The following is a 13,877-nucleotide window of genomic DNA, read 5'->3' as shown; positions in this document are numbered from 1 at the left end:
TTTAGGCTATCAACCTCCACCACAAGGGATGGCAATCTGTTCCACCAACCAACCACCCGCTGGCTAAAGGCAAATTTCCGCACGTCTATCCTACATCTGTCTTTCCTCAATTTGAATTTATGCCCTCTCAGGTGATTTTTCTGAGCTAGAGGAAGAATCCCATCAGCATTGAGCATGCTTAAACCATTCAAGGCTTTATACACCTCTATCAGATCACCTCGCTGGTGCCTAGTCTCCAGACACTGTAATTTGCAAAACTTAAGCCTTTCTTCGTAAGAGCACCCCTTTGTTCCATTCACTAATCTCGTTGCCCTTCTCTGTACTCGTTCCAGCAGCTCTACGTCCTTCTTGAAATGAGGCCTCCAGACCTGTATACAGTACTCTAGGTGTGGCCTGACCATTGCCTTATACAATGGAATAATCACCTCCTTATCCCTGCTGGAAAAATTCCTGTATATCATTGACAATACTCCATGAGCTACTCTTGCAGCCCGTCTGCACTGCTCAGAGAACTTCATATCTGCCTGCACAATCACCCCCAAGTCCCTTTCATTCTCTACCACTGTCAGTGTAGTACCACAGAGTTGATACGTTGCTCTGGGGTTGCTGTTTCCCATGTGTAGTACTTTACATTTGTCAATGTTAAACTTCATTTGCCACCTCTCAGCCCATCTGCTCAACCTTTCCAGATCCTGTTGCAGCAGCATAGTGTCAGTAGTGTCCTTGACAACCCTGCCAACCTTTGTATCATCTGCAAACTTGGACATTAAGCTTGATATACCATCATCAATATCATTTATAAATACAGAAAACAATAATGGACCCAACACTGAGCCCTGAGGGACTCCACTAATAACATTAGTCCACGATGAGCAGTGTCCATTGATTACCACTCTCTGTCTTCTCCCCCTCAACCACCCCTTTATCCATAGCAGCAATTTGCCTCCAATGTCACACTGCTCCAATTTGTGTAGCAGTCTTCCATGTGCAACAGTATCAAAAGCCTTTCTAAGATCCAAGTATATAATATCAAAGTTATTCCCTGCATCCAGTTCTTTTGTGACTGCATCATAGTATCCAATCAAGTTGGTCAGGCAAGACTTCCCCTTAAAAAAACCATGCTGTGTCTGAGCTATAACTGAAGTCTTGTCTAAATGATCCTGCAGTGCTTCTTTAACCAGTGCCTCCATTAATTTTCCTGGAACAGAAGTTAAGCTCACAGGTCTATAATTACTTGTGTCAGCCTTTGATCCTCCTTTGTGAATTGGGGTCACATTTGCACATTTCCAGTCTATGGGTACCTCCCCTGAGTCCAAGGAAGCTCTCATAATTATGGCTAAGGGTTTGCTTACTTCCTTTGCTGCCTCCTTTAATATAACTGGATAGATCCCATCCACCCCGGGTGCCTTTCTTGTGTTTATCTTCAACAGTTTCTCCTCCACTTTACTCCCAGTTATTTCAAGATTCTGTAGCTTACTGCTAGAGTTGAATACACCTCTGGCATTCCCCTTGCTGAATAACTCCTCATGTGTGAATGTCGATGCAAAATATTCATTTAGTTTGTTAGCTACCTGAGCAGGATCATCAACAGTTGACCCATCAATATCATGATTAAGCAGCTTTCACCAAAATCTATGGATCATCTGCTCCTTCTATATAACAGAATCTTTATTAAAGGGCAGTTTCCGGATTCCTGTCGCAAGGCAATCGTTCTTGCCTTTGCTAAGCCAGGAAAAGATCCAAAAGTCACTACTAATTATCGTCCTATTGCTCTGACTAGCTGTCTGTGCAAAATCCTTGAGAGAATGGTTAATTTTTGTCTATTATGGTATTTAGAATCAAATGACCTTCTCTCCAACATCCAGTGCGGCTTCCTAAGGAATAGGTCCACTCTGGACCATCTTATTAGACTGGAAACATCCATCCGGGATGCTTTCCTAAAACGTGAACATTTGGTGTGTATTCTTCGACATGGAGAAAGCATATGACACAACTTGAAGATTTGGCATATTAAAAGATTTGCATAGCTTTGGTCTTAGAGAGCATCTCCCCATTTTTATTAAGATCTTTTTAGCCAATCGTTCTTTCCAAGTCCGTGTGGGATTCTCACTCACTCGTTTCTTCAGCCAAGAGGAGGGAGTACCACAAGGATCAGCATTAAGTGTCACGCGTTTCGCCATCAAAGTAAATTCCATCACAGAATAACTTCCTCCAACTGTAAACAGTGCCCTCTATGTTGATGACTGCAGCATATTTTGTCAGTCATGCAACATAGAGACATTGATCACCTAAATTCGTGGGCACTGTCTAATGGATTCAGGTTCTCGCCCCAGAAGACCGTTTGCGTACACTTTTGTCGTAAGCGTAATCTTCATCCTGAACCTGAATTAAGGCTTGGACAAAATGCTGTTCCAGTAGTGGCGGACACAAAATTCTTGGAACTCGTATTTGATAAAAAGCTGACCTTTCTGGATCATATCCGTCAACCCCGTACAAAATGCACAAGAGGCTTGAATATTCTCCGCTCTCTCTCCTCTACATCTTGGGGTGCAGACCGATGCACCCTTCTACGGCTTTACCGTGCGCTTGTACGATCCAGACTAGATTACGGGTCCCTGGTATACAATTCGGCCAGAGACAGTGTACTTCGATGGCTGGATCCTGTCCATCATCAGGCTCTCCGCATCGCTATTGGAGCATATCGAACATCTCCTGTACAGAGCTTATACGTCGAAGCAAACGAACCACCGTTATCTCTCCGACGCAAGCAGTTGTCTCTAAAGTATGCTTTAAAACTGAAATCCCTGACAAACCATCCTATGTGGTCATTCGTTTTTGAGCCACGATGGGGAAATTTGTACAGACTGCCAAATTCGTAAGACTGCCAATCGCCCTTTTGGCATTCGTCTCCAAGAGCTACTCAAAGAACTTAAGATCAAGGTAGACAAGATTGGCCAAACACCAAAGCAACCCCTTCCACCCTGGCATGCTCATGTTCCAGCATGTGACTTGTCCCTTAAAAATTGGGGAAAGTGGGACACTCCATCTATCTATCTGCAGCTTCATTCAGCACACCGAGCTGAACATTCTGACTTCGCGCCAGTTTAGACAGACGGCTCGAAGTCGGAATCGTGTGTAGGATCTGCTGCTGTCTTTACAGACACCACTACATCGGAGCAGATTTTCTCTGAATGCAACATATTTACTGCAGAGCTGCACGCGCTATAGAGTTTGCCTTGGATCACATTAGTAAATGCCAATACCAACGGTTCATTTTATATTCCGACTCTCTCAGCATGTTACAGGCCTTAATAACTGTGGCATATAATCCTCAACCGGTTCTGTCTTGTATTCAGCAGAAGATTCACTTTCTCCATGAACGTGAATATGATATCTGCTTCTGCTGGATTTTCAGTCAAATTGGGATTAGGGGAAATGATTTGGGAAATGAAATCAGCAATTCCCAATAATAATCACTGCCTGTCAGTCCCGTATACAGACTACAGGCAAATAATACACCAGAAGATACACTCCCAATGGCAGGATTCATGGAATAGACAGACTACGAATAAATTATATCGTATAAAGCCTGTAATTGAACCGTGGCAGTCTAGTCTGCGCAGGAATCATAAGGAGGAAGTTGTTCTTTCCCGGACCCGCATAGGACATAGTCATTTGACTCATTCGTATTCGCTGAGGGCTGATGATCCTCCCAAGTGTGAGTCCTGTGACACAATTTTATCAATCAGACACATTTTAATTGACTGTCCAGTTTTTAGCAATATACGTTTTACCGCTTTTAACCATCTGACTGAGCCGTATACACTCTGTCAGATTTTATCCGAAAATGACCAGTCTGCTATTTTTAGCTTTCTAAATTCAGTAAGCCTTTTTACTCATATTTAAAAAAATCTACCTTATTATTGTTACTTGTTTATTGATATTTGTCTTTTACAGTTTATACTTGTTTTTATACCCTGACTTACTGACCTAATTCATTAGGCCACTGATAGTTTTACTTTTTTATGACCAGGTTTTGGCGCATTATAGCCTTAGTTGCTAATGCACCAATAAAACCCAACCAACCAGCTAATAGGGCATGGGTCCCTCCGGGCTAAGTTATTTGAGCGTGGCCTGATCCGTACCGCACATGTGGGGAATATGAAACGTGGATTCATGTACTTCTGAACTGTCCATTGTACTCTCAACCCAGAGCGGATTTAATGTCTGCGGTTCCAAACTTATCGGAGAACAATGTAAATATCTTAATTGAAGACCATAATAAACTTCACTGCTCTGAAAACCTTCTCAATATCAATTTTCATACTGAGGACTCAGCTAAGAACTTCAGATTCTTCTCGGAATTGACTTCACAAATGACCAAAAGACAAAAGGTTTAAGTGTAAACAGAAGATTTAAGTTAATTGTTATTGTGTTGACTTACATGGATTGTTATTGTGTTCATTTATGTTAATTAATGTTGCACTGATTTTTGTCAGTTGTTATTGACAAAAATCAGTGCAACATTAATGAGATTTATGTCAATTGTTATTGTAAAAATTGGTTTCTGTGAAACACAAGGTTTATAAGAATCATTTAGTAGTTATCTCATTGTGCTTGTCGACAGGTTTGAAAGTTCCAGCGGACAGACTAGACAGTGTTGTTAATTGTCCATTGTATGTTATATATTGTTTTCTTGGTTCTCAGGAATTCAGAGACTCAGAGCATATTTTATCTGATTATATCTGATTAACATATAATCAGATAAAATATGCCACACTTGGAGCAGTGTGGCATTGGAGGCAAGTTGCTGCTATGGATAAAGGGGTGGTTGAGGGGGAGAAGACAGAGAGTGGTAATCAATGGACACTGCTCATCGTGGACTAATGTTATTAGTGGAGTCCCTCAGGGTTCAGTATTGGGGCCTTTATTGTTTTCTGTATTTATAAATGATATTGGTGATGGTATATCAGGCTTAATGTCCAAGTTTGCAGACGATACGAAGGTTGGCAGGGTTGTCAAGGACACTACTGACACTATGCTGCTGCAACAGGATTTGGAAAGGTTGAGCAGATGGGCTTCGAGGTGGCAAATGAAGTTTAACATTGACAAATGTAAAGTACTACATATGGGAAACAGCAACCCCAGAGCAGCGTATCAACTCTGTGGTACTACACTGACAGTGGTAGAGAATGAAAGGGACCTGGGGGTGGTGGTGCAGGCAGATATGAAGTTCTCTGAGCAGTGCAGACGAGCTGCAAGAGTAGCTCATGGTGTATTGTCAATGATATATAGGAATTTTTCTAGCAGGGATAAGGAGGTGATTATTCCCTTGTATAAGGCAATGGTCAGGCCACACCTAGAGTACTGTATACAGGCCTGGAGGCCTCATTTCAGGAAGGATGTAGAGCTGCTGGAACGAGTACAGAGAAGGGCAACTAGATTGGTGAATGGGACAAAGGGGTTCTCTTACGAAGAAAGGCTTAAGTTTTGCAAATTACAGTGTCTGGAAACTAGGCACCAGCGGGGTGATCTGATAGAGGTGTACAAAGCCTTGAATGGTTTGAGCATGCTCAATGCTGATGGGATTCTTCCTCTAGCTCAGAAAAATCACCTGAGAGGGCATAAATTCAAATTGAGGAAAGACAGATGTAGGATAGATGTGCGGAAATTTGCCTTTAGCCAGCGGGTGGTTGGTGGGTGGAACAGACTTCCATCCCTTGTCGTGGAAGTTGATAGCCTAAATAAGTTTAAGGCTCAGCTGGACAGGTATTTCGAACGAACAGAGGGGTGAAGTGGAAGTGGTTATTTTTATTTATTTATGTTACTTTTTTTTTTTTTTTTTTTTTGGCTGATGCTGCATAAGCTTGCTTTCTTGCATCAAATGCCTCTACTAATGCTAATGCTAATGCTAACATAATGATTACTGTTTTTCGGTGGTAGTGAGGATAATTTGTGGAAGTTCTCCACTAGTAATTCATTTGTCGACACCCACTGGTATTGCACTACATCCGGTGTGTGCGGGACTTGCGCATTCGGCACAAATACATAACATAAACCCGGGCCAGGAGAAGGGCACCGAGCAGCAGCTGTCTTATATTGGCGGTGGCAAAATACCTCACATGTTTTTAGGCTAGATTTGTTGAGGTTCTACGCCAAAACAGATGAACTAGGTGGAGATGGGCTTTTGCCTAGGAGCCATCCTTGACTCTGGGATACACGTGCGCAGTGCACCAGGAGGTCAAATATAATATAATGTCTTATATATGTGTATCGAGAATAAAATAAATTTTCTGTTTATACTCCGGCACGACAACCAAGTCAGTAGAGTTTACAATAAATCGTCAATACAAATATTTATCGTATTTAGTAGTCACAGGTTTGAACCAGGGCCTTTTTCACCCGATGTGGGGACGACAGTGACGAAAGCACTCTGCTATCTGCGTAGACGTGCTATTGGATAGGAGTTCATTCAACGGGTGGAAAAGACCTGGGTTCAAATCCCGTCGATGACATGGGGAATTGTTATGAGCCTTTTTTTCAAAAAGTGTCTGCGCGGTAGCACAGTGGTATCGTCACTGTCCTCCCCACACCGGGTGGAAAGGTCCGGGTTCGAATCCCTTCGATGACGCGAGGAACTTTAGTGGGCTTTTTTCACTCCGTGTCTGAGTTAGTCGGTCTCAGGCGTAGATAACAAGGTTTTTTCACCCAGAAACTGGGGTTTTTTCGTCCAGCAAGCAGGCAAATCGACCAGAGAACACACGCAATTTATAGACAAATGCACAGCAGATGAATTTTCAAGAAGTGCCTGAGTTAGTCGGTCTCGGGCAAGGGTAGCATGGCTTTTTCTCCTGGAAACTCCGGTTTTCGTCCAGCAAACAAAAAATCGACCACAGAACATACGCAATTTACAGCCAATATACACGGAGCAATACGACCTTAGTCGCTAACGCTCCTAACCCCTACAACAACAACAACATTATCCTGAAAGATACAAATACATTGCAGATGGTACAAATGCAAGCGTACCAGCTGAAATTCCTCGAAAGAAAGAGATCCAAGTGGATCACATGAGAGGTTAAGGAGTTTAGCTGAGCAAAACAAAACAAAAAAAGCATGGTATAGTTACAGATTATTGCGATATGCTAAGCGTGCTAATCGATTTCCATATTTTTATATGGAAATCGATTAGCACGCTTCACCAATCTTGTTGCCCTTTTGTCGACTTCCTATTGGGTAATACTCGGAAACAAGACTGTTCATTTTGAAAAGAGAGAGAATCCAACTTTTCATACAGCAGAACATTAAAGCACAATTGTGCTTTAATAAATAAATAAAGTACTTCTTTTAAAAGCTAAAGCCAGACGAGCGAATAGAAACTCTTATGTTAATAAAAACGTAGGGGTTTTATAATTTTTAAGGGCTTAAATTGTAAAAAACGCAGGATTTGTATAATTTTTTATTTGGTTCATGTCGCGATAACCTTAAGAAAATTCTCAAGTTTCGAAATACAGTATATTCAAGCATAAGGTGTGCACCAAAATTTTTGATTTCCTTTTCTTCTAAAAAAAAAGTGTGCGGGGTATTTCGAAAAACTATGGTATTTTTTATTTGAAGATAAATTTTTTCTACGGTCTACACTATATCTAGCAGTGAAAAGCAAACGTAATTGCACGCAATGTTAGAAAGTTCGCATTGGTGCCGCAGTTTATTATTTTTTTTAAGCATGTAAAATTTTATTTTATTATTTTTATTATTGAAACTGCCTACTTTGATAGCCTACTTAGGCTATCAAAGGCAGTTTCAATAACCAGTTTGTGGTAGAATTCAAAATATTTTAAACTGTGGCACATTTTTCAAAAAAAAAAAAATGTGGGGCAAAAGAGAAAAGGCCGTTTTGGTGGTATCCACTGAAACTAGGAATAAGTAACAATAATCTTTTCTATTGCGGATGCGTTACTTATCGAGGTATGAGTGATTAATTAATGAGTGAGTGTGAGTAAAATGGATGTGACTCCTTTCCTTTCTTTCGGAGTAAATTTTTGTCTCCTACTATCCTTCTTTCGGCTAACTCTTAAGCTTTTCTCCAACTTTTAGGAGCATGTAGTCAATAACAATATCCGCTAAAACCAGCGTCGGATTAAGGATAGTTGGGGCTAATAGGCAAATTATATTTGGGGACCCCCCCCCCCCAAAAATAATAATAAAAAAAAGGAATAAAAAATAAATAAAAGTTAGGTGGCAAATAAATGAAATTTTGTACTTTTGAATTTTTTGCTTAAATTTTCACTTAAATTAATCAAAATTTTCGCTTAAATTAATCAAGATTTTTATGATGTTTACTGAAAACATTAATCTATTTGAGAACACTATAGGAAAATGTCTTGGCTTGGGGGCACCCAAAGCCTGAGGGCCCCTAGGCAGGTGCCTCATTGCCTTAATGGGTAATCCGCCACTGGCTAAAACTGAGAATGAGTAACAATAGTCTTCTCTATGGGAGAGGCATTATTTATAAGAGGTATAAATGAGAGGGAGTTAGTAAACAGGATGCGGCTCCTTTCCTTCCTTTTGGGGTAAACTTTTTTCCTCTTCTTTTTTTCCCCGCTAACTCCTAATATAATTAAGTTCAGGAGGGGGAGGGCCAGGCACTTCGGGGTAACTCCCACGGAGGCAGCAGAAATAAGTCGCCTGGACTGTGAAAGAAACTTATGCATGGGCTTGGCATAGCCAGGGTCCTGAGCTGGATATCATCATTCTTCTCTTTCTTGATGATTTTCTCTCTCTCTCTCTCTCTCTGTCTCTCTCTCTCAGGGTTAACTTGATTTGATTTTTTTTTTTTTTTTTTTTTTTTTCCTGGCTGGTGCAGCATAAGCCTCAGGCTTCCTTGCACCATATGGATAATAATAATAATAAGCAAATACTAGAGAAAATTACCCGACAGTTTTAACAAAACGTAGCCCAGTGTGCCCTCTCAATTCGTTCCAGTGGTAAAAATGACACCGCAGTGTACGAGAATCGAAACATCGCAAATGCTTAAGGAGAACGTGATTTGGCATAATCAGAACAGAAAAAAAATCAGAATAAATATACAAGAATCTTTCAGAATAAAAAACTGTTGTTTTCTAAAGACATCGTAACAAAGGAAGCCTGCTACATGATCTACGCTTTTAGATTTAATGATGATTAATTTAACCTTTAGATTTATTTTAAATGAACAAAAGGAATTTGCAAATCCCAGAAAATCATTAAAATTGACGAAACAAATTTCATACATTTACCAGAACTTTTATCTAAGACTGACTTCTTAAGCTGTCTTGAAGCAAAAATGTATGTTTCATTAAAATGATCACATGAACAAACTTATTTCCAAAACTTGTTCTAAACATTGCTTTATTATTAAACCTTAAATTAATTCAATAAAAAAATTTCCTACCAGCTGGCCCTTCGTTCTCTAACCAGAGAAAGAGCATCGGCATGCAGAAGCCACAAATCCATTCTGTCACTTCTAGTAAGAGACTAAGCGTGAGTGGCCAGTACACATGAGTTAACAGACCGAACTACTCTGGCGATGAATGGTGGTAACAGGCGACAATCCTCAGGCCGACCTTGGACGGTCTGCGGCAATCAGGTGACACAAGCGTGGTCTTGCGAATAGCACATTAAGGAAGCTTCACTTTGACCTTGTATTTACGTGAAGAGTCAGGTTTGGCAAAGTCTGAGGTGAGAGGAGAATGCAATTAAAACTTCATGAGCTTACAGGCAAACGTCGAATAGGGAAATGCGCAAATGCTTGTGCGCATGATAAATAAGTGAACAGCACACTTTCCTGTTTGTTTTCCCTTTCATGTACTAGTTTTTCGCCTCAACTTACTGTTTAAGAAAGTACGTGCATTATACTAATACAGTTGAATACACATGTTTTACTTCCAAGCGGCATTTTCTAAATAGATTCCACTCGTATGTTGATAATATTTGCATTAATCTTAGGGGATAGGGGACAAAGACTGAAAGGGGAAAGGAGGGAGCACGTCTCTTTCGATTTAGAATGTTCATCAACGTATAAAAATAACTAAATAAAAAATAAATAAATAAATTTTCTGTTTATACTCTGGGACGACCAAACGGTCAGAGGAGTTCACAAGATAGACAGAATACAAGAAACAGCACCGTATTCAGCACAAGGCATAATACGTTAAGAGTTTATTATCTAAGGCCTGACGTAGCCCAGTGGTCAGGAGCGAGAGTGCATCGCACGCGTTCCTTGAGTAGACCGGGGTTCAAGCCCGTGACTACTAAATACGATAAATATTTGTATTGACGATTTATTGTAAACTCTACTGACTTGGTTGTCGTGCCGGAGTATAAACAGAAAATTTATTTATTTATTTATTTATAAATTTACATTGATTATAGATAATCAATGTTAATGAATGGAAATATTGCTCAAAGCAAATATTCGTCACCCTCATGATTAATACATTCGCATAAAAACATATGTTAAAATGCTACCTGCCGTTCCCAGGCAGTTAGAAAAATAGCTTTTAAATTCCTCTTGCTAAGGCAGATGTTTATTGCGGACACGGCAAAGAATTTTATTGCAAATCCTTTTTTAGGTAAGACAATCCACATTTTCTTGGTAGCCGCGTTCAAGTCCGGGTGGTATAATGTTCTTGTACTGTCTCTATTTTTGAACGCCTCTGACCTTTCTGGTCGTCTCGGAGTATAAACTGGAAAATTATTTATTTATTTAATTTTAAAAAAGGGGGTTGGACAACATTTCTTTATCTTCGAATGCATAAGTGTCTTGAATCTGTTAAAATGGAGTGCATTTTATGGAACACACAGAGTGAAATGATTTTATTGTGAGTATAGTGCTTTGTTTAACAGCACTTTATCTTTAATAATCATTTTAAAGCTTCAACGAATATGCTTAGTGGCCACTTTATTAAATGCACCTATCCTTTTCAAGAAATTATTATTATTAACCATATAGTGCAAGGAAGCCTGAGGCTTATGTGGCACCAGCCAAAAAAAATTTCTGAATTACCCCGAGAGAGTCAGAAGTAGAAGGGAATCGCCAAGACAGAGAACAATGATGATATCCAGCCCAGGACCCTCGGTGTGCCAAGCCCATACTCACCAGATGTGAGCCCCTGGAATTAAATGGAGTGCTCTTCGGTAACAGCATCACGTGTCCGCACCACGTGATGTAAATCAGGTGGGCAGGTACATAATATGCTGAATGTGTGCAATCCAGCGTAAAAATGGGCAATATGAAAGATATAGATGAGTTTGAAAGTCGCATGGTAATCGGTGCTAGACGCACCCTCAGGAGAAGACATGATTTGAGTTGCTCTGGCAACGGATCGGTTCATTACACTAGCAGGTAGTTAATTTTTAAAGTTGTGTTAGTTTCCCTCAGATACCTGTTTAAAAGTTTTTTCAGTTGCCAACGCTATTATTTCTTATTCGCTTTTCTGTTGTTTGTTTTTCTGAATTTTACCATTTTCATCGTATATATACAGTAGCGGATTAAGATCGTTTGAGGCCCTGGGCGCAGAAGAAAAAAGAGAGAGACAGGGAAAATAAAAATACATGTTAACCATTTTTTTAAATAAATAAAAAATATTATGTACTATTAATGTTTTATTTCCAATAAAATTTGAATATAATATATGTATAATATAATTAATAACAGCATAACAATAATCACAAAGTTTTGAACTAATAGTTGAACATATTAGTTCAACTAGTTTGTTGGGGTTTTGCGTGGGCCCTTCAGAAGTCTGGGTCCAGGGCGCGCGCCCGCCGTTAAATCCGCCTCTATATATATATATATATATATGTGTGTTCAAGGGCTTACAAGCAAATGTTGAACAGGGAAATGCCCATGATAAATAAGTAAACAGCACACTTTCCTGTTTGTTTTCCCATTAACGTTCTAGGTTTTTTTTGTTTTTTTTTCCTCTCAGTTTACTGTTAAGAAAGTACGTAGAGATGCTGAATTCAAGCTGGAAGTAATTAATTTACTGGTCGAATTTGTTATAGAAACAGATATGATGTGATACGTGAAGAACGGGAATTGGGTTAACAGCAGAACTGGGAAACAGCAAAATTCGGGAGTTAATAGTAAAATTTTTATTAATGTATTTTTTAACAAATTACAAAAGAATGAAATTCAGAAAAGTGTTTTTTGTTTTTTAACCCATTTAATGTGGTTAGCAGCTACACTGACGGAACTATTTTCCTTGAAAAGTAAAAATCAGTATTACACACATTTCTTAATATCGACTTAAAATCATTGAAATAATATGCTTGCTTTTGAAGGAAACATCAAAGGCAGGAAAAATATGAAATGATAAATTTTTATCCTTACAAAAGGAAGGGGGAAATCATGAATTTTTATCCTTATAAAAGGAAAAGCCGTGAGCTCATTTCGCTTTATGGCAAAATCTAGCACTGATTGGACATTAAAAAGTTTTCAGAACTGCTATAAGGCAGACGACGTTTCTGCCATTTTATTATCCTAACTCTGGTATTATGTTAACCTGCAGCTGCCATAATACGCTTCAGAGATGATCAACTAGAAATTTTAATTGCCATTTCTTATTTCTTCTTCACAAAATTCGATCACTGAATTTATTATTACAGGAGTTTGAGAATGGCACATGTTTACCTTCTGGGAAGTAAACAACTGAAGAAAATAAAATTTAGATGTGATTTTTTTTTTTTTTTTTTTTTTTTTTATGTAAACCCCAAACACGAGGAGAGGTATTAGAACCTATAGTACTTAGTACCGTGCTTGGGTTGGAGGTTGAGAAGACGAAAGAAGATATTTGTTGACTTTGGACTTGAACTTCTGTAGACTGTAATTTTCAGGAAATACGTATGAAGGAAGGTTGTTCCAGAAAACGGCAGTTGAATGAATAAACGAGGAAGATGAAAAGTTGGTTCTGTGAGTTTGAAGTTGGACAGTAAATGGATGTTGGCTGGTGGTGGCACGTGTTCGGACTGTTTTGAAAGAGAGAGAGCGGGAATTATAGAAGCCCATTCAGAAGAACAGTGCCCATGGAAGTATCTGTAGAAAAGGCATGCCGCAGAAACAGTACGTCTATCAGACAGGGAGTGGAGAGACTCTGTTAGAGAGGAGTCATTAATTAACCTAACTGCCCTCTTCTGAATGGAATCTAGAAGCCTGAGAGAGGTTTTGGGGGCACCGCCCCAGATGTGGGAACAGTATTCCATGGTAGGGCGGATTTGCGATTCGAACAGAGTGAGCAGCTGTTTGGAAGAAAAGTAACGCCGAGAGCGAAAGAGAAAACCAAGTTTTTTAGATGCAGAGGACGCAATATTTGTAATGTGCTTGTGCAAAGAGAGAGAGAGAGAGAGAGAGATTAGAAGTCAGGGTAATCCCCAAAAGAGATATATCATTTTGCCTGGAAATTGGAGTGTCACCTAAAATAAGCATAGCAGCAGAAGAATCCTTTTTGCGAGATATAAGACTAGACTGAGTTTTAGAAGGATTGAAATCAAGGAATTCAAGGATTGAAATCAAGGAATAAGGAATTGGTAGCGGATATTCGAGAAGTTGAAGCTGATTGAGCAGGGCAAGGTTTCTCAAAATGGAAAGTGGAATGCAATGTGCTATCATCGGCAAAATTATGGATAGGATTTCCAGCCACTGGCAGAAGATCATTAATATACAAGAGGAAAATAGTGGAGGAAAGAACTGAACCTTGGGGGATACCAGCATTAGAGGAGAAGTTAGAAGACAGTGAGCCATCTACCATCATTCTCAGTGAGCGATCAGAGAGAAAACTGGATAACCAATTATAAAAAACAGTTGGCAAACCATAAGATGCCTGTTTAGAAGGCAT

At 39.5% G+C, this 13,877-nt stretch overlaps 1 protein-coding gene across 1 annotated transcript in view; it reads right to left on the bottom strand.

The window, feature by feature from the left end:
- The window catches only part of LOC150083179 (pantothenate kinase 3-like), a 233,580-nt gene extending 223,988 nt beyond the window's left edge, over window positions 1–9,592 (bottom strand). Inside the window, exon 1 of the mRNA XM_090377087.1 lies at window positions 9,434–9,592. Within this exon, the coding sequence (XP_090233213.1) occupies window positions 9,434–9,495 (62 nt within the window). The 5' untranslated portion in view covers window positions 9,496–9,592. The remainder of the gene's footprint in view (window positions 1–9,433) is intronic.
- Between the last annotated feature and the right edge of the window lie 4,285 nt (window positions 9,593–13,877).

This window comes from Mastigoproctus giganteus, chromosome 7 (assembly GCF_048544385.1).
Source record: "Mastigoproctus giganteus isolate SK-2022 chromosome 7, ASM4854438v1, whole genome shotgun sequence".
Classification (NCBI taxonomy): Eukaryota; Metazoa; Arthropoda; class Arachnida; order Uropygi; family Thelyphonidae; genus Mastigoproctus; species Mastigoproctus giganteus.
Note: the sequence above shows the minus strand (reverse complement) of the source record. Positions and strands in the feature narration are given on the sequence as shown.